Below are 20,835 nucleotides of genomic sequence, written 5' to 3' on the forward strand. Positions count from 1 at the left end.
AATAGACCGGAGAATTTAAAACACTAAAAATGATTGGGCAGTGGCTATTTATTTTTACGTGGGAATTTTGATTGGTGTGGCAGATGGATGGATATGTGGCGGGATTTGGGGAGGCTGGTCGCACGCGCGGGGGAATCGTGGCCTAGTTATGACATTGCGCTTCTATGATTGCCTGGGTCTGGGCCCCTTATTTTATTCCGCAATTATTGCCCTAATCACTATATTTTGCCCCCTTGAAAATAATTTTTTAAAACCTAATCTACCTCTCCTCATACCATAATAATTGTGCCCACAGACATTTGCATCATTGCATTTTCTCTCTCTCTCTCTCTCACTAGACACAGGCTCTCCTCTCTCTTTAATTATGGATAATGTGTCCCCCACCCCCAGGTCTTCTCCATCTCCGGCATTATATACAGCTTTTCCTCCTGCCCTCTTCTGTTGTTTGTAAGTCCTATCTTCGCCATTTTTGCTGCTGCAGATATCAAGATCTCCCTTGCTTTCTGTTTTCCTGCTTCTTGTGGGTTGGCTTTTAGGAGGAGATATAAGGTCTCCATTGCTGTGCCTCGTTTGGTGCTTGTGACCATTGAGATCTCCTTTCTTGTGTTTTTGTGCCAGTAAGGATTAGAATCTCTGTGTGCGCACCCGAGGCAAGGCTACGCCATCGCTACCATGGCACAATTAGTCCTTACCCACTGACCCCTCCCTCCTCTTCATAAGCAAGCAAACGGAAGCCAAAATGCATATCACAGAGTGCCATAACATGGACGCCTTCTCCCACCAAGCACCGAATACAGCTCTTGGCCTCTCTCTGTCCCTCCCTACATCCCCATCCAAGGACAGCTCTCCCCTTAGCACCAAATCAAGAACTGCTACTCTTAACCACAACTTCAACCATCCTGCTGGCCCGCTACTGAATTTCTTGAACCCCTCTATTCCAATTGCAAAGAACCCCTCCAGTACTCCGACTGCTTTCCGCAACCAATTTGATCTCGATATTGTATCCTCAAGACCTTCCCCCCTTGTCCAATTGGAGCTCCTCCCCCTCAGACCATCCCCTCAGAAAATCTCTCTCTCCCCCCCTTCAAGTACTCAGCTGCTCCATTGGCAACTACCTGTCGTGCAGCCTGCTAATGCTTTCTCATCCAATTGCATGAGAGCAATTGATGTGAATCAATTGCCTGGTGTCATGTATGCGGATCGGGATGAGATCTCAGAGAGTAGTGGCCTTCCCATAATGAAGCGCGAAAGAGAGAGGTCCTCTGATGCAGAACAGGAAAGGACTTGTGAGGTAAGCTCAAGAGGAAGCGATGAGGAGGGGGAGGGGGGGAGTGCAAGGAAAAAGTTAAGATTGTCCAAGGAGCAATCTACCTTACTGGAGGAGAGCTTCAAGGAACACAGTACGCTCAACCCGGTTAGTAATCATACTTCCTCCTTGAATTTGTGCTCTATGTCTGCATGCATGTGCATGCAGCCAACCGGGGTGGATGCATTACAATCAAGGGTGTTGTGAGATTGGATCTTGGCTGACAATCTCCGTCTGCTGTGATATGATTGCAAAGAAGCATGGCTCAGTATTGAGAGGCTACATATGGAACTTCATGGTGTGGCTATATAGCTAAGCTGTCCATAGCTGGGTTCACAGGGTGTTTCAATGTAATTCTCGATTGATAATTAATCTTTGCATGCATGATTTTTTTGTGTAATCATGAGAGCTAAGCGGCCGCATGATCAAGGATGTGGCTTACTTGTAAGTAGTGCTAAAGCTGATGCTTGTGATATGCAGAAGCAGAAGGCTGAGTTAGCAAAGCAGCTGAATCTTCGGCCGCGGCAAGTGGAGGTGTGGTTTCAAAACAGGAGAGCCAGGTAATTACATTAAGGATCATTACTGTGCTTCTAGGTTTGGATGTCTCATGCAAGTAGGCAATCCAAATTTCCACAGAAATATTATAGCAGAACAATAATGTTGCACATGCTATTAAGATATCAAAGGCTAACTTATCAACATAATTATATGCAAAGCATTTTATCTGTTTACCTATCATCTTACCTCTTATGCTTATGGCACTTGCAGGACAAAGCTTAAGCAGACTGAGGTAGACTGTGAGCTATTGAAGAGATGCTGCGAGTCTTTGACAGAGGAGAACCGTCGGTTGCAGAAGGAAGTCCAAGAGCTGCGGGCAATCAAAGTTGCACCGCCATGTGTGATTTCACCAGACCGCTTCATGCCCTTGCCTGCAGCTACCCTGTCCGTCTGCCCTTCTTGTGAGCGAGTTGCCTCTCATGCTACACCTCCGCTGCCACCTGCTTCGGCCTCAAAGCCATCGTCAGCCCTCTCTTTTTCTTTGTCTCCCATGCCTCTTCGCCATGTCCATCCTCACCATATTCCTCTTTCCTTCCCCCCTCCGCCGCCATCTCCGGCACAGCATGCGCTACCCTCGGCTGCGTGCTAACTGCACATGTGATGGCCTCATCTAGTAGTGTTCCATCCTTTTGTTGCTGCCTAGTATTACTCAGGACCTACTCTATCCTTGTTACATTTTCCACTAACATCACATGAGGGCAGATTGTTTCCCTTTTTACCACTGACATAGATGATAATCCCTATAGTAAATACTCCTTACTCAACATGCCTAACTACCCTCAATCACATATTTACAGTGAGCGTGCATGCGGTGTCTGTTTTGTCTGCACCGCGCTTGCCTTTTGGCCCCTTTTGTGTGTGCAGAAACTTAAATACCACATTCTTGCCATGTAGTGGAACATGAATTCCTTGATGATGCTTTGGCATATTCACAGGGGATGCCACTCTTTTAGCCAGTGCATCTTGGGAAGCCAAAGATCAGATTTTACTAATTTCAAAGATTGGTAGCTAATCGGAACAAATCGGTTGCTTTTCGGATTGAATGTCTGCATGTCAAAGTAGAAGGGTTTCCTGCATATTATCAAATTGTTGTAAAGGTTTGCTCACAGGCAATAGATTTCTCTCGAATTGAGGTTGTAAGATTGCTTTTGGCTAAGTTATCTTTGGATTTATCAACATATGTAGCCCCTGATCCGCTCATATATTGTTGTTTTCTTCTTTTGGTCTCAATGGCAATTGCAGATGAATCCTTTGGAGATTACTTAAAATTGTGACTAGGAATTGCAAGTGGTGAGAGTAATAACTTTGTTGCCCCATCGGGACTGAGTGACATGGCGTGGGGGTGTGGGATCTACATTGAGATCATCGAGCGTTGTAGATCTTGTCGGCGTCGCCAAAGGTAATCTTGAGCATTCGAGATTAGTTTTTGTGGCGTCGACGTATATTTGGTATAAGAAAAAATGTCGCCCCACATCTTTACAAAAAACATGCGGGTGCTTGTGGGTATGACATGGTGGTCTCGGAGATGAGGTCGTTGGTTCAAATCTCGGGTGTATAGGACGCAATCTCGGATAAAAGTAATCTCACGTATTGGAGTTTACTTTAGAGCACTAGTGTTTACTTTTTGCCAAGATCTAACGGCTCTCCTTCATCCCATCATAGATCCCACCTTATCAATGCTGGTGTCACTTGGTGCTGAGGGTTGTTCCCTCTCCACATTGAATTGTGCTGTTTAACCTTTCCCATTGTCTAAATTGTTCTTGTATGTGGGAGACCTTGTTCTTGTATGTGGGAGATGGTTGAGGTTGACCTATCTTTGACAAAAAAAATTTAGCTATCAATTTTACTTCAAGGGTGAAAGCATGTTAACGTGTTACTTTTTCATGTATCGTACAATGCTAACTAGCACAATTTTGACATATGCTAACTAGTACAATAACATGAGCTACATATCTGTAAGCTCTATGATGTATGATATATCAGTAGAAAGTTTTTGAAACAAGGAATTCAAATGTATAATTTTCGATAAATTTTGATATTATTTGTTTAAAAAAATGATCGGATGTCGAATTTTTTTAAGATGTGTTAACTTGAAAATGTTAACTAGCACAAAAAACGCGACACGTTAACATGCTTTCATCTTTAAACGTTATTCTAGCAAATCAATCCTGAACTTACACTATGTTAGAAAAAAGAAGTACTACTGTTTCAAAAGTTATGCAACTACTCTCTCTTAAAACTCATCTTGGGAAGATTAAGAGGGCCTTCTCATAGACCCTCCAAAAGGGCCTTTGACAGTGTCCTTGAATAAGAAAGGTAAACTCATCGTCTTGTTGAACGTGCCGTCAAGATGAGAATTGTTTCTAGTTTGGGGGGTGGTTGAACCACTCTCTAGAAGTTCCTCTCGTCTTCGAAATTGTAGATGCCTATTGAATCCCACCTTTTTGAATTGAATGCAATGCACGCATGGAAAGCAATTGGCTGTCAACTTGTTTTATATTGGTTGTAGTTGGTGAAAATGAGTGGTATGGGGTTCTGATGCTCATTTCAAAGGGCCGTCCAAGTTGTCAGGCCAACCATCAAAAAATCGATTTTGGTGATCATCTGCAAAGGTGCTCTAAATGCTTCTAATGACAATTAAATGTTGAATTTGAAAGTTATGACTAAATTACAAGAATTTTGTAATCTTGGTTTTGGATACAAATTTGGTATTTTAATTTTTTTTTTGGTATCTAATAAAATTCAAAAGCAATTTTGATTAACTAGGTAGATTTCATAACATGAAAAGATGTTTCTTTGAGTTTTGGAGCACCTAATACCTCATATAGCTAACTTCATAGTTTCAGAGTGAGTTGAAATTTTCAGATCAATAAGAATCAAAGCCATTCTAAACCTAAAAAGTATAGTCTTAACAAGATGTGCAACTTTGTAGTGTCAAAGTCCAATGTACTGAGTTTATGGTAAGAGTAGTCAAACAAAACTAGGTATGGGTCATCATGACATGGGAAACATGATTGACAGATGGAAGCCAATCTCCTAGGAGGCTTGTGGAAAGAGATTCGAATTCATGACAAATTGTTGCCCCCCTCGATGGACAAACCAAAGGGAGCTTATAGGAAAATGAATCACAAGCGAGTTGATCACCAAAGCATCCAAGACCTAGATACTTCAAAAGCTCTACAACACATTGGTCTTCATGGCTCTCAAAAGACTACTTAAATATGTGATTCGATTTGCAAGTGCCAAAGTAACCTTGTTGCTATGATTCAATGAAGACTACTTAAATATGTGATTGGGAGTTGCAAGTGGCAAAGTAACTTTGTTGCTATAGTTTAGTGAGATTCAACTTTGTCCCCTCTTCACATTGATCTGTGCGGTTTAACCTTTCCTGTTGTCTAAATTGTTCTTATATGAGGGGACTCAATAGGGTTAAGATTGGCCCATCTTTGATATTTTTTGGCCTATAAATTTTCCTTTTAATGTTATTCTTGCAAATCAATCTTCAACCTAAACTATATGTCAAAAGAATGTGAGGTATCTCCCACATGGAAGGGGGTAACTTTGTAGGATTAGGTGGACATGATCCTAATTCGACAAAACCCAATCACGTTGTCAAGAAGTGCGCAGTACGACTAGGAAAGCGTCGGACCTTTAACTGTGAGGATTCGTTGCAAAATCAAGCAAGGCGTAAACGATTTGAAGCCAAAAACACACTAAAAAAGAACAAAACTCTAGCCATGAACGCTCCACTTTGAAAAAGAACCAATATTAACTCAAAACTCGTGTGTGAAAATTAGGTGTAGCCTCGCTCCCAATTGCACAGATGCAGTGCTCATTCGACCTGTTAAAAATCCTAAATTTACGCTTCGATTCTTCGTCGTGACCATTTCATGGAAGCTTCAGTTACTTCATTGGAGAAGCCCAAGTAGTTATTTGAGGAGGGAAAACCTTAATTGGAGGCTTCACAGTCTCAACCATGTAGTGGAAGCAGCATGGGACTGCATTAGCACCCTGTAAAGGAAAGGCTGTATCTCCTTGCTCATGTGTCCAAATGAGCTCATTTTTGGCTCTAAAAATTCCCACACAACTTGAGCAACAACGCCAACGTCGTTGATGTGGCATTTTGAGCTATTTTGAGCACTTTTTAGGCTATTTTTGACCATTTTTAGGCCAAAAATGTCATTTTTTGTCCGTAAAAAGCCTAAACGAGTTGGAAAAAATCCCTAAAATTGTGAAAAAATTCCATTGGGCTCAAATTTCACATTGAACCTCATTTTCCCACTTGGTAAGCACTTTGGATACGTCTTTCACGCCAGCGTACGAAACCTGCTATTTTTGGCCGAGATTGTCTGCATTGAACTTTCTAGGCGAAACGAGCGTGCCACTTCGAAACACTTGACATTTGTAAGATAATTAGGCATATATTGATGTGTAAAAGCATTCCATGGTGCCACGTGTAGGGCCTCGCCCGCCCGGCAAGGTATGTACACGATTGCAACTGTGACATTCATTTTCGCATATATCACATTATGTACGTTGTAGCATTTGGTCCCACACATCATAAACATTAAGAGTGAGGTAGATACTTTAATTTCACATTATGAATGTGCCATCGCACGACATCCACCCCCTTTAAACCTGCACATCCTCTGGCATGTGCCACACATATCTTTTGCAGGTTCAGTCTTCATTCAAGTCAACATACATATCAATTTCGTCATCACTTGCAAAGAAATCTAATGCATCATCCTCTTGTTCTTCATCCACATCCATAGCATTTTCATCAGAGCCTTCATTTTGACCTTCCTGTGAATCAAAGGGATCTGTATCACCTCTTCTTTTGAATAACTGATTCTTTTCCTTGGAATGGGAATCTTCATTTTTGTCCCATCTAATTCATGCAAGGTATAAGTTGCATTCCCATGTACATGCTGAACTACATAAGGACCAAACCATCTCTTTGAAAGCTTTCTTATTGTTGACTGTTGGTTTTCAAGACTATTGTCATACATCAACACCCAATCACCTTCCTCAATAGCTTTAGGTCTGAGCCTATGCCTCTTGTCGAATCTGTCCTTATTCTTTAACCTTGCATATTTTCATCGTGCTACTGCAATCTCAATATCTTGGGGCCTTCTTTCTAACTGTTGTATGCGCAAAGCAAGAAGGTCTTCCCTACTCATTCCATCTTTCCAAGGTAATACATTCCATGTGGGAATTACATCCTCAATTGGCATTATAGGTTTCTGACCATACATCAACTCAAAAGGCATATAACCAGTAATCGAGCTATGAGTTGTACGATCATCCCATAAAGCATAAGGCAACAACCTAGGCCACTCTCCCATTTTACCTTTGCAAGCCTTAGCTAAAGCTTTAATGATAGGAGGATGCCCACGCTCCGATTTACCATCTCCCTCAGGATTATATGCAGTAGTGAGAGCAAGTTTAATGCCTAACCTAGAGAAAAACTCCCTTGCTTTGTTAGCATCCAACTCACCGCTGTCCGCTGTTATTTTCCCAACACAGCCGTAACGGCTAATTACATCATCCAAGAGGAACTTACATATCCCTTCTGTGCTTTTTGTTCTTAGAGCACGACCTTCAATGTGGTTGGTTAAGTCTTCTCTTGCAAGCACTGTGTATCTCATTTGCCATAAGCCCAATGACATTGTAACCAGATCTACTACCCATTTGTAATGCATGGCCAATGGGTAAGTAGGGTGCAACCCATCACGATGATGTACATTTGAATACATCTGACAGGTTTCACATGATTCCACAAAGTGAGATACATCTTTATACATACCTTTCCACCAATACCCCTCTTTCATTTTAGTAAAGGTGGCCCATACACCTCTGTGTCCAGCATAAAGACTCTCATGAAACTTTTTCATAAGCTCATTTTGAGCGTCCTTATCATTCACCACTCTCATGGGAATTCCATTTCTTTGTTTTGGACGCTTCCATAAGTACCCATCTTTCAAAAAGTATCCATAGGCCTTTCTCTGTATTCTTTTGAACTCTTGATCAGTCCACCCTTCTTGCCTTGTCAAAGTGCTCAGATAGCGTCCAATGAGCAACCAGTCACCTTGATATAGGTCCTCTGTAAATGACTCAAGTGCATTTGACAGGCAAACATGATCACCCTTGGCATGAGAGATACTATAGAACTGTGTGCCTACATCATCGCCCTCGACAACCATGTCTTCTTCTTTTTCATACCTTGCTCTTGAAAGCATATCTGCAACTGGATTATCTTTCCTTGCAATATGCTTAAATTCTGGATTCAAGGACTTTATGTAAGCAATCCATCTCAACATAGCAATGTTGGGAGTTGAGCAACTTGTTATCATTCCAAGAAGAGGTAGACAATCAGTCCACTATTACATTTGCTCCTATCAAATACTCTTGGTCATATTTCAAAGCTGTGACTACTCCTCATAACTCTCTTTTTACCTGTGGATAGTTGCGTTGACGAGAACTTAGGACTTTTGCTCCAAACCTCACCACATATCGCTTGCCATCATTATCATCTTGCCCAATCGCCTATCCAATTCTTGTGGGGCTAGTATCCACTGTCACAATTACATATCTTCCACATTCAGAGTTTGCTTTCCTCAAAGTTGGAGACATAAGAAGCACCTTCTTTAATTTCCTCATGGCATGTGTATGCATTTCTTCCCATTAAAACTGGTACTTTTTCAAAAGTTGATACAAAGGCTCTGCTACATGTGCATAATGCGGAATCCAGATAACATAAAACACGCATGCACCCAAGAACCTTCGAACCTCAGTGACATTTATACATTTCTCTTTCATTCTCTGGATTACATCAATCTTTGCAGGACAAGGACTTCTACCATATGGCCCGCACATATGTCCCACAATAAGAACTTCATTCACACCAAACACTGACTTTTGGCCAGACAAGGTAAGGTTCACTTCTTCCAACCTTGACAAGATATTATCACAATCTTTGATATGGTTTGCCACATACTTACGGCACCCCCTCGAGTCTAGAGCCACATCTTTATCACTTACATTACATCCTTTGATTGGCACATCATCAAGGAAAGGCATTGTAGTTTGCGGTATGAAGTCACGTAGGACTTTGTTCATAACATTCATCATGTGTGCAACTGAATTCGTTGCCCCCTGAGGTAAGGTGCACATCCTTACTAAACCCAAGGGTGTCCTCATGGTAGTCAAGTCCCTGCTTTCCATTGCTAGTTGGAACTGATCATACCCTGAGTATAAATCTCCCATAGAATATATTGTCCTTCTTGCAAATGCCTCTGCAAACTCATCGACAATTGGCCCTATACCCACATTTCTGATTGTCACCTTATTTACAGGTTGCATATCTTGAATAAAGCGTAAAGAACCATTTTTCTTCGGGATTGTGAACCACCTGTTTGAATACGGAGCACAAGAAGGCTCCAAGATACCCATCTTGATCTTTTCATTAAGTAACTCAATGAGTTTTGGCAAATGAGCCTTTGGAACAGGAATAGGTCTCAAGTTCCAAGGTACATGAGGGATAGTGAAGATCACCATAGGAGCAACAATGGATGGATCAACACACCCTATCTCATAAGGCTCAAATGCAAAAGCTTTTTCGTGTTTGGCAAGCATGTCTTCAAAGCATATCTTTTCAGCTTTTGTCAAACTATCCTCGCAACCAAGCTTTAATTCTTTCAAAGAATCCTTTGTGAACTTGTGTCCAATCTTGCTTGGGTTACGAAGGCTAGGTTGCAAAGAAGCTTGCTCCATCTTATTTGTGCAGTCTTTTGGTAGAGGTAATGCCATTGGTTTCACTTTCTTTTCCATGGACTTATACTTAGTCTCCACTCGTACATCAACACTTTGAGCATTTTTGAAATCCTCAATGGCCTTGTACATTTCTATTGAGCATACTTTCACAACCTCACTTCTCATACACAAATTGCAATCCACTAAAGACTCCAAATCTTGCATAGTATCCACAAACAAACACTCATCAAACACACCTGCAATGCATTCATCATCTTCTAGCAAACCATTCATATTCAAACCTCTTTGTACACTATTTACATGTTGTCGTTCACCCCGCTTTAAGTCCTCACACTTTGTAAAAGCAATAGATCCATAGTCTGATAATCCTACAAAACCTGTAGAAAATCTTTCCTTTGCATATACATCATGCGAGAACCTTTCTCTTCTTGTACCACTGCAATCCTGCTCTACAATGGTACATGGCCAAAACCCCTCATATCCCTGTAGGGTGAAAACATGTTAACCTGTCATGCTTTTTCATGTCCCGGACAATGCTAACTAGCACAATTTTGACATATGCTAACTAGTACAATAACTTGGGCTACATCTCCAAGATCTATGACATATGATATATCAATAGAAAGCACTTGAAACAAGGAATCCAAATGTACAACCTCTGAAAAATTTTGATATTATTTGTAAAAAATTTACTGGACGCCCAACTTTTTGAAGATGTGCTAACTTGAAACTGCTAACTAACACAAAAAGCATGACATGTTAACATGCTTTCACCCTGTAGTCCTTGAACTCTTTGTTTGTCTTTGGAAAGGGTTGCTCTCTAAGACTTTCACGGCTCCTTTCATGGTCTACACAAACAGTAAGGAACTGTACTGCACACTTTCCATCCCTACTCCTTATTCTTGCATAAGCTGACCCATCATCCATCACCTTGGTTTCCATGCGAGTAGCAATGATGTATGGCTGCCCAAGGATAAGAGGATATGTAGACATCTCCTGTACAAAGAAATTTTGGTCATCTTTCACATCCCCAATAGTCACCTTTACATTTGGACAAGCTCCGTAAAGCTCCCCTGATGAGTTGTTTGCTGCACGAATCATCCATCCATGATTTATATCAATTAGCCATTTTCCTTTTTGATAAAGACTCTTTGACATGAGGTTAATTTCCGACCCATGATCTATCAACGCAATGTATGGCTCTTCTAAGTCTCCCACTTTTACCAGCGTCTCAGTAGTTGCTCTTGCCTAGTGACTCTTCAAGTAGTAGCTCTTGTGAGTGGTCTCCACTTCATCTTCATTATCCAAGAAGCGAACGTGTTTCACTCCTCCCCTAGACTTGTAGCATCCAACAACAGTTTCTTCACCTTGATCGCCATAGACCTGTACACCTTGTGCAGTTAAAGTCTCTTCTTCACAATGTACATGGATAGATTTAGTAAGAGATTGTCGCTTCCTCTTTATGATATCAATTATTTCTTCGTGGAATTCCCGCTTTGCTATACCAAGGACCTCACCCAAGGTAAATTCCACCTTATTGTTTAGAATCCTCTCTTCCAAAACCTTTTTGAGATCCATTGCTGCCTCTATATTGGATTGGAGTTTGTAGGCCGGACCCTTTGCTTTGGATTTTGTTGCTTCCTTCTTCTTGTCTTTTGAGGCCTCTTGCATAGGCACTTCGAGGACAGGCATCTGTTGCGGGGAAGGTGATCTAGGAGGCACTGTGTCATTTCTACCTCCACTCCTTGTTGCCCGCTTTGAAGGCCCTTCATCCCCATTCTCGCGCCTACGTTTCTCTTCAACAATGGCCTCATTTGCTTGACATTTGGCAATATATGCATGCACTGACAAAGAGTCCACAGGGTCATTCAAACCTGTTTCAAGACGAATGCAATCTCCAGCTTCATGTAAAACCTCTGTAGTCATTTTACCCTTCATAGCAGACTCTATAGCACATGGCCATAGCTCTCCAATACCATTAGATTCCTCTTCTCCAACCTTGACTGATCCTTTTTTCTTAATAAGATCCACCTTCAACCCATAGGCGGCTGCCTCAACCAATGAGATATATAGCATGGCTAGTAGCCATGTCCTCAACTAGTTTCTTCATCCCGCCTTTGCCAAAGTTTGTTCCCAAGAGCTTACCCGTTTCACTTAAGTGAATTGTTCCATCTTTAAAGAAAACGAGCTCCTTTGTCAAAGCGTCTTTAAAACTTTCACAATCCCTCCTTCCATGGTCAACTATCACACCATATGCATCTATTGACAAAGCCTTCTCTGGTTTGCAGTCGTTGCCCTGTAGATTGACATGATGGTTGCCCCTTTTCTTCTAGCCTTGTAAGCTTTAACTTCAGCTCTTGCATTCCTTTGACAATATCATCTAGGATAGATTTGTCACTCTTTGGAACCACAATCACAGGCTTTATAGGACTCTGGGGAACACTTGGGGATTGAGTAGGATTGACTATCATCTTGTCTCTTCGTCGTTGTAGCTTAGCTATAACAGTGAAATGGCGTCTTCGACCTCATTCCAATCAGTCTTCAAACCCTGTTCTGCATCCTTATCCTCAAGTAGTAGCTCTAACTTCTCTTGAATCTCTTTACCTGCGGCTTGCAAAAAGAGCTCTGTCTTCTCTGAGTTTAGAGTAGCCTTTTCAGTTCTTGAAAGTTGATCATAATGGCGTTCGAACTCCCTTAACAGTTCGGTAGGCGAGAGTCCCTCTTTTGGCCGAACTACCCACTCTAAGAAAGTCCTCTTTGTTACCCTTTCGGAGTCCTCCATGGAATACTCTTCCTTCAAGGCTAACTTGAATGCTTCCCAAGTTGCCCCATGCTCATTTCTAATTCCCCTTACATGCTCTCTGATCTCGGGAACCAAAACAAGTTCAAAACTTTGCACCATCTCTGCTTCGGGCACTCGATGAAGCTCCATCTCCTTTACATATCCACAAAGATACTTTGTTACATCTTTACCTTTAAATTGGTCCAATTTCTTCACCACAGATTGAAGCTCTTTGGTTGAGGAGAGCTCCCTCCTTTCTGCAGCTTATTGCTGCTGCATAAACACTGCAAAAGCTTGAAACATTTGCATTGTGACTGGATCAAACCGAACCCCCTGTTGCTCTTGTTGCTCCATAGCTTTAAAGCTTTGATTTTAGACCTTCAATGAAGCTTTTGAACCCTCACCCTAGCCTACTTCACGTCGGGTTCACCAAAAACGTGTCAAGAAGTGCGTAGTGCGACTAGGAAAGCGCCGAGCCTCTGACTGTGAGGATTCGTTGCAAAATCAAGCAAGGCGTAGACGATTTGAAGCCAAAAACACACTAAAAAAGAACAAAACTCCAGCCATGAAAGCTCCACTTTGATAAAGAACCAATACTAACTCAAAACTCTTGTGTGTGTGAAGATTAGGTGTAGCCTCGCTCCCAATTGCACAGATGCAGTGCTCATTCGACCTGTTAAAAACCCTAAATTTACGCTTCGCTTCTTCGTCGTGACCATTTCATGGAAGCTTCAGTACTTCATTGGAGAAGCCCAAGTAGTTATTTGAGGAGGGAAATGTTAGGAAATAAGACATAGCTAAATAGATATTTGAGTAGATTACTTAATGGAGAGAGATAGATTTCACACACAAAAGATTATAGAGTAGAGAGAGAGAGAGAGTACACACGATATACGTGGTTCACCCAGTGTGGGCTACGTCCACGGGAAAGCAGCCACTCAATGTCTTTAGTACTTCAAAACAAGAAGTAGTTTACAAAGGGATTATACCCTTAATGGAGCTCCCTCCTTGCTTCACTCTCACCACCTCACACTCACTTTGTTGCATCAACTTCACACTATGAAATGTGTGTAGAAATGGCCTCCTTTTATAGGCCAAAAGGGTTGCCCTCTCTCATGAGAGGCAGCCATGTGTAGCCGCCCTTGTGTAGATAAGTCCAAATCGGACCCTTCAAACCGCCCATGTGTGGCCGCCCTTGTCCGCTTTTGAATTTGGCCACCGGCCACCGGCCATTGACTTCTGACCACCGGCCAGCGACCAATCGACTGTTGTTTTCCGACCACTTTCCGGCCGCCGTCCGGCCATAATATTCCAGCGAAAAGGAATATTTCGACGAGGGAAAAAAAATGTCTCGGGGACTTCTGCCCCCGAGGCCCTTAAAGTTGCCCCTGATTCTTGGCTGTGAAAATTTTGATTTTCGGCGAGTGATTTTCCTTGACGCACGATGGCTTCTCCTCATAATGGGGGCTTTACAAATGTGTGCTTTTACCTCAGAAGATTACAAGGTAAATCAGGCTCCATACTTAACAGGGAAACCCTAATTGGAAGCCTCACAGCCTTAACCATGTAGTGGAAGCAGCATGGGACTGCACGCACCCTGTAAAGGAATTGCTGTATCTCCTTGCTCATGTGTCCAAATGAGCTCATTGTTGGCTCTAAAAATTCCCACACAACTTGAGCAACAACTCTAGCGTCGTTGATGTGGCATTTTGAGCATTTTTAAGGCTATTTTTGATCATTTTTAGGTCATTTTTAGCCCAAAAATGTCACTTTTTGTCTATAAAAAACCCAAACGAGCTGGGAAAAATCCCTAAAATTGTGGAAAAATCCCATTGGGCTCAAATTTCATGTTGAATCTCATTTTTCCACTTGGTAAGCAATTTGGATACGTCTTTCACGCTAGTGCATGAAACCTGATATTTTTGGCCGAGATTGCTCGCATTGAACTTTCTAGACGAAACGAGCGTGCCACTTCGAAACACTTGACATTTGTACATTCCTAAAGAAAATTAGGTATATATATGTGTAAAAGCATTTCATGGTGTCACGTGTAGGGCCTCGCCCGCCCGCCCGACAAGGTATATACACGATTGCAACTGTGACATTCATTTTCGCATATATCACACTATGTACATTGTAGCATTTGGTCCCATAGATCATAAACATTAAGAGTGAGGTAGATACTTTAATTTCACATTATGAATGTGCCATCGCACGACAACGTGCACACAAAAAGAAAGGGGCTTTTAGGTCCAGTTAGTGGAGGTAGGAAGGGCTAATTGCCTCCGAATTGTTTTTCAAAGTTTTGCAACTACACTCTCTAAAACTCATCTTTGGAAAGTAAATGGCTAGACGAATAGCTCTAATAGTTCTCTACATGTTTCTAAAACCATCTTTGGAAAGAGTAAATGGTTAGAGGATTAGTTGTATAGTACTTCTCAAGATGTTTTTATGCTTCCATGAAGAATTAAACATTCAATTTGAAAGTTATGACTAAAGTACAAGAATTTGGTAATCTTGGTTTTGGATATATTTTTTTCACTTTTGAAATATTTTTGGTGTTTTTATGCTTCCATGAAGAATTAAACATTCAATTTGAAAGTTATGACTAAAGTACAAGAATTTGGTAATCTTGGTTTTGGATATATTTTTTTCACTTTTGAAATATTTTTGGTGGCTTTAATAAATCCAAAAACAACCTTGATTGCATAAGTAGATATCATAACATGGAACTTTTCTTCCTTGAGTGTTGGAGCACCTAATATCCCACATAGCTAACGATAGAGTGATGATTGAGTTCTTCATTTAAACAAGAATTAGAGTCATTCTAAGCTAAAAAGTAGTCTTCTCAAGATCCTCACCTTTGTAGTGCATGCAAAACTAGAGTATGCTAAGTTTATGATCAGAGTTACCAAACAAAACCAAGAAGGGACCATGATGACATGGGATATGATTGACAGAGGGAAGTCAATCCCCCAAGGGGGCTTGTGGAAAGAGATCGGGGTTCACAACAAAGTGCTCGCCCCTTGATGGGCAAACCTGAAACTAGGAGGCATCACAGGTGAGCTGATACAAAAATGTACCAAAGCATTGGAGACATCAAAAGGGGTGAGGTCGCTTGATACTTCAAAGACTCTATGACACATTGTTCTCCCTGGATTTTAAAAGCAAGAAGTGACTTATTGAGTCTGGTTTGGAGAGAAGTTGCTAGAAAAGTCAATAACAAAGAACTCATTCACTTGACCCAATTATGGGATGGAGACAGCATGAGGTGGAAAGTAGCAGATTAGCTGGCTAATTAGTATAATCTCAATGGAACAAAGTGAATACTAATCAACACAATAGTCAAAGGTCTTACTATTATGTTTATGCCAATTTGTGAGGCCGAGTTTCATTAGAAAGCTTGACATTAATTGTCCTGAGCTCAAAAAAATCACCATACCATAAACAAAGGAAATCTATTGCAAAATTATATTCAAAACAAATTGGTTCTCTCCATAATAAACAATGTTGGAAACAACGGCCAAAAGCCAAATGGGCATCAATAGCTAGCAACATACGGGACCCTCAGTGGCCCTCGTACATAAACATGTTCCCATGGTAAGTGCTATGGGGGGCTATCCCCACTAGGGCCAAGAATTTAACCAGAGGGATAGAACCTAATAGATGCTCAGGGTGCAAAGTGGCCAACGAGGATCCTCTTTACTTATGCCAAAACTGTCCAACTACGAGAGGCATTGCGGGTAAAATATGTAAATGGATACAAAAAACTTGAAAGATCTTGTTCTTCAAGAATGCCTTACTTTTGGAACGAAAGATATGGGAAAACCAAGACATCCTAATATGTACACAGACTATTCGATTTTGCTATTTCAGGCAAGTTTGAAAGTCTAGAAACTGACGTATCTTTGAAAACGACCACTTGACGACAAGTTTCAAAGAGATTATGAGAGAGAGAGAGAGAGAGAGAGAGAGAGAGAGAGAGAGAGAGAGAGGTTGCCAACTTTTGACGAACTACATGTGGGTGGTGAGCAAAAGAAAGCAGTGGAGGAAATTTAAAAGATAAATTAAAAGAAAGTGATAATAATAACAAGAAGAGAATGATGCTATTGTGGCATCCATCTGCATGCATTTGGATGCCCCATGTTGTAGCCGTGGTAGATGGCCCGTGAGTAAGATATTTTTGCAGATAGGTGTACACACCAAAATGTGAGTGGTGGGTGGTGGTGCTACTGCAAAGTTAGTGCCTACTCCTTGCCAAAGAAAAGTGTCAAGGGAGATCGACAAAAAGAAAAAAGCAGGGAAGTGATCATCTCTATTGGAATACATAGGAACTCAAAAGAGTGGAAAAAAGTAATAAAAGCCATCATGGTTGGTGTGTCAACCAACTCAACTCTCTTATATAAGGGATTGTGCCACTCTGAAACATGTGTTTTTTCCCCCTCAAGGCACCTAACCTGTTTGAGGATCATTGTACATTACTTTTATGTTAATCTAACACATCCACTCACAATTTGGGGGCATGGAAAAAAGAAAAAGATTCGTAATTTCAAATGTGAAGTATTGTAACATAATCATAAACTCTAAGGGGAAACCTGTTTTTCCATGTATGTTGCTTCATTATTGTGCCAAAAATTCTCTTAGGTGGGAGCATTTTCATGCTTTTGACATGCTATGTGGCTACTTATGAATGCAGTACGGGCCCAAAGGCACCCAAGAAACACATACTTAGTGATAATAAAATGAGTATGGACGTATAAACTTTGATGATAGTTCGACATAATGGAAAAAGATGACATTTTTATACCTTATTGTATGTCTGAAGAATAAAAGTGAGGATAAAAGAACCATATGATGTGATTGCCAATCCACAAAAGTTTGTGAGAAAAATCCCTAGCCTGTTTAGTATGCAACTTACTCCAAGAAATTGTTGTTTTGAGTGAAATACAATACAACAATTTCAACTTTGGAAGCTTACCATGACCAAAGGGCAAGACATTTTCAAGGTTACTGCTTTTCCCATAACTAGTGGTCTCTAAAATCTAAGCTCAGGAAATTGAAGGATTTTCCAAAGAGAATAGGTCTCTTATGAGATTGAAGTTTTTTGTTCAAAACCATAAAATGACATTTTTATGTTCTTATAAGTTACAAAACTAATGTTAAGAGAGTGTAGACCCGTACATGGCATTTTTGGCCCATTGTCAATGGCCTGCTTCTCTTTTGGATCATTGAGGAAGGATGGGATTAGTGGTCGGTTTTCAACAAGGATCTCAAATGCTTGGTGGGGATCACTCCATGTAGAGGGGCAATTAGGACAATTGTTGAGCTGTGGCAAAACTTTTTGCCAATTGGTGGCACCCACGCCTATGTGTGGTCTTGATTTCAAAGGTGATTATGTTCGGCAGGGTGTGTTTGCATGTTCTCTGGTCTTTGGGATTTACTTCAGCATCTTTTATGGCTTGGTGGACAAGGATGATGATGTGGTAGGTCATCTTCGTTGGTGGTAGCCCCAGGTCGAGGTCGGAATCGGTTATAGAGGTTTGCTCATCTTGTCTATGGGTGGGTACGTGGCTCCCTTTATCAACTAATGTTTGAGGATCATTTTGGTCTTAGAGATGGGTTTGATTCCATGGCGCAGTACAAGCATGGCTATCAATGTAAATTTTGTTGGGTTTTAATACTCATTATTAGTGAGTTTTACAAAAAAAGAAAAGACTCGTACTTGTGTTGAAAGTATCATGATTGGGCCAAGTCTTGCATAGACCGCTTGAGGATAGAGGAATGGTGGTAAAAGTTTTGGGAGCCCATGCAAGAGATGCTTTTGAACTCCCCTTGTATGTGTCGTCCTCTTCAAACATTGTTGGGAAACAAACAAACTAAAACACCTCTATAGCGATGTCATCCAAGAGCGTTGAAAGAGCACTACAAGAACACCAAAAGCTTTGGAAAATCCCTTTGAAACACCATAAGTCCAGCAAGAGTAGTCCCCTTGAAAATTTACTGGCCGTCGTCCACCCAAGAGACTATGTCACATAGGAGCAAAACCCTACCAAAGCATGGATTTACAACACACGTCGACCAATGCATATGAAGACAAGGGCCTCCCCTTCACCATTGAACATCACAAACCCACAACTTCAACATCAATTTCACAATTCATAGATACATGCCTTCCCAATCTGCCTACACACAATTTTTCACAAGGCTGCCATAGCCATAACCCTGCAGAGAACTAGTTGTAATCTGAAGAGCACAACTCCAATTGGGGCACTTTAATGTTTGAGAGAAAGCTTTAAAAATGATTGGTGAGAAAGTTGAAGATGGCCATTATTGAATCTACATGCCGCTACATGCAAAATTGACGCAAAAAGAGAGTTGTCCCGACATGACTCACGTAGAGTAGACAAGGCGGGGGCAAAATATGCAACAAAAACCATAAAGGAGGCACAACAAGCTCAAACCTGCAATTTTTTGGAGTTTTGATGAACTTTTTTAAGTTTTTACATGAGTTTAAGTTATATACAAGTCTCAAAACTCACTCACGGGCACTTACAGTAGCGTGGTAGCTGTCACAAGACAGTGACTTGCAGTGCATGTACATGTACTTGCTAAATCAAGCTGAAAAACCCACAAAAAGAAAGCCCACATACACTTTTGACATTGGGCGCCATGTCCATATGTACAAATTTACAAAGAATAGGGTGTCAAAAATGCGCCCAACATTGTTTGGTACACCCCAGCCTGCTAGATCATTCATGATCAGCAGCACAAAAGAGATCCTGTAAACCACATGAGGCAGTCTTCACTTCATCTTCATCCTTAGCCACATGATCAAAAAATTCTTCAAACAAAGGATCATCCTCAGTTACAATCATCAACCTTACAATATACTTCTTCAACTGTAGCCATTCACACGTGCTTTATGTGGGGTGCCATCCAAGTCAGCAAGCTGATATGTGCCATTTCGAAACCTATTTAAAACCAAGAAAGGAACTTGCCACTTGATTTGAAAAGTGCTATCTAGCTTGCTATTGTAACGAAGCACCATGTCACCCTTCCTGATGTTTTTGTCCTTCACCTTCTCATTTTCCTTTGCTTGATTGTTCTTCAAGACCTGCTCATAATGCTCAAAAGCCATCAACCTATCCAATTGTACACATTGAAAATATAGAAGCCTTTCCTTGAATGCATCATTGAGATCTTCTTCAAGCTTTAGCATTATCTTCAAAGCTGGTATCTCCACTTCAATAGTAAGTAAAGCCTCTTTGCCAAAAACTAGATGGAAGGGAGAGAAACCAATACCTGATTTCATGGCAGCCCTGTAAGCCCATAGAGCACAAGGTAGCTCTAGATTCTAAGTTTTCACATTGTTTCTTGTCATCTTTCTAAGCATTCTTATGAGCTCTCCATTAAACCTTTCATTCATGCCATTGCATTGGGGATAATATGGAGTAGTAAACCTGCGATGCACATGAAGCTTCTCACATAGATAATCCACCAGCTCTCCCCTGAAACCTGGACCCTTGTTAGAAAGTAACTCCAATGGCATGCCAAATTGATAGAAAATATCCTTATATATAAATTTGGAAACATCTTTTCTCGTGATGTGCTTAATAGATTTGGCTTCGGCCCTTGGCTTCGGCCCACCTGGATAGATAGTCAATATCAGTAAGTATGTAACATTTGCCTCTAGCTGTCATAGGTAGAGGACCTATTGTATCAATACCCCACTTCTCAAACACATCATAAGCCAATGATGCCTCTAATTTTTGATTTGAGAACCCTGTTTTCCATGCTTTGACACTCTTTATAAGACTTGCACCAATGATGAACATCACGTTGAACGCTTGGCCAAACATATCCCTCCTGCAAGACTTTATGCAAAGTGATCTTTGAAGCAAAGTGACCACCACAAGAACCCTCATGATTATCCTCTAAAATTTTGTAAATTTCCTCTTTCCAAGGAACTTTTCTCATCACAAGATCAACCCCCTTTATATATAAGGCATCACCAAGTAGCACATACCTTTTGGCACGGCGTAGGAAGGCATACTTTTTTGACTTCTCCAACTCTGATGGAAGCATATCTGTTTGTAGAAACTCTTCCTCTCTAAAGATTCCCTTCCCAAATAAAGAGGAGAATAAGCACTTATCACATACAATTGCCCAATGGAAGCTTGCGCTGCATCATGTGCTTCTTCATTTTGAGACCTATCCTGGCATGCCTTGAACTCCAAGCTTCAAAATGCTTAAGCAGATTCTTCACTTGAAAACACATATTTTTTAGCCTTGGATTCTTACTTTGCCACACCCAAGTACTTGCTTAACCACCAAAAGAGCATCACGTCTTACTCTCACACAATGGATGCCAAGCTCAAGACAAAGGTTGAGACCTTTCTCCAAAGTAGCATAC

At 41.1% G+C, this 20,835-nt stretch overlaps 1 protein-coding gene across 1 annotated transcript; it reads left to right on the top strand.

The window, feature by feature from the left end:
* The first annotated feature begins 349 nt into the window (after positions 1–349).
* On the top strand, positions 350–3,042 carry LOC147434044 (homeobox-leucine zipper protein HAT1-like). The gene is made up of 3 exons (XM_086490656.1): positions 350–1,414; positions 1,787–1,866; positions 2,075–3,042. The coding sequence occupies exons 1-3, from the start codon at positions 740–742 to the stop codon at positions 2,451–2,453; spliced, it is 1,134 nt and encodes a 377-aa protein (XP_086346782.1). The 5' UTR covers positions 350–739; the 3' UTR covers positions 2,454–3,042.
* Positions 3,043–20,835: the final 17,793 nt, after the last annotated feature.

Source organism: Adiantum capillus-veneris, chromosome 19 (genome assembly GCF_014529385.1).
Source record: "Adiantum capillus-veneris isolate H3 chromosome 19, ASM1452938v2, whole genome shotgun sequence".
NCBI classification, from domain to species: Eukaryota; Viridiplantae; Streptophyta; class Polypodiopsida; order Polypodiales; family Pteridaceae; genus Adiantum; species Adiantum capillus-veneris.

What these genes read in the sequence shown, in the direction of transcription:
- LOC147434044 (XM_086490656.1), top strand. Translation starts at nt 740, where the DNA reads ATGCATATCACAGAGTGCCATAACATGGACGCCTTCTCCCACCAAGCA. An exon ending in AACACAGTACGCTCAACCCG is followed by an intron (nt 1,415 to 1,786) that starts GTTAGTAATCAT and finishes TGTGATATGCAG; the next exon opens with AAGCAGAAGGCTGAGTTAGC. An exon ending in TTTCAAAACAGGAGAGCCAG is followed by an intron (nt 1,867 to 2,074) that starts GTAATTACATTA and finishes TGGCACTTGCAG; the next exon opens with GACAAAGCTTAAGCAGACTG.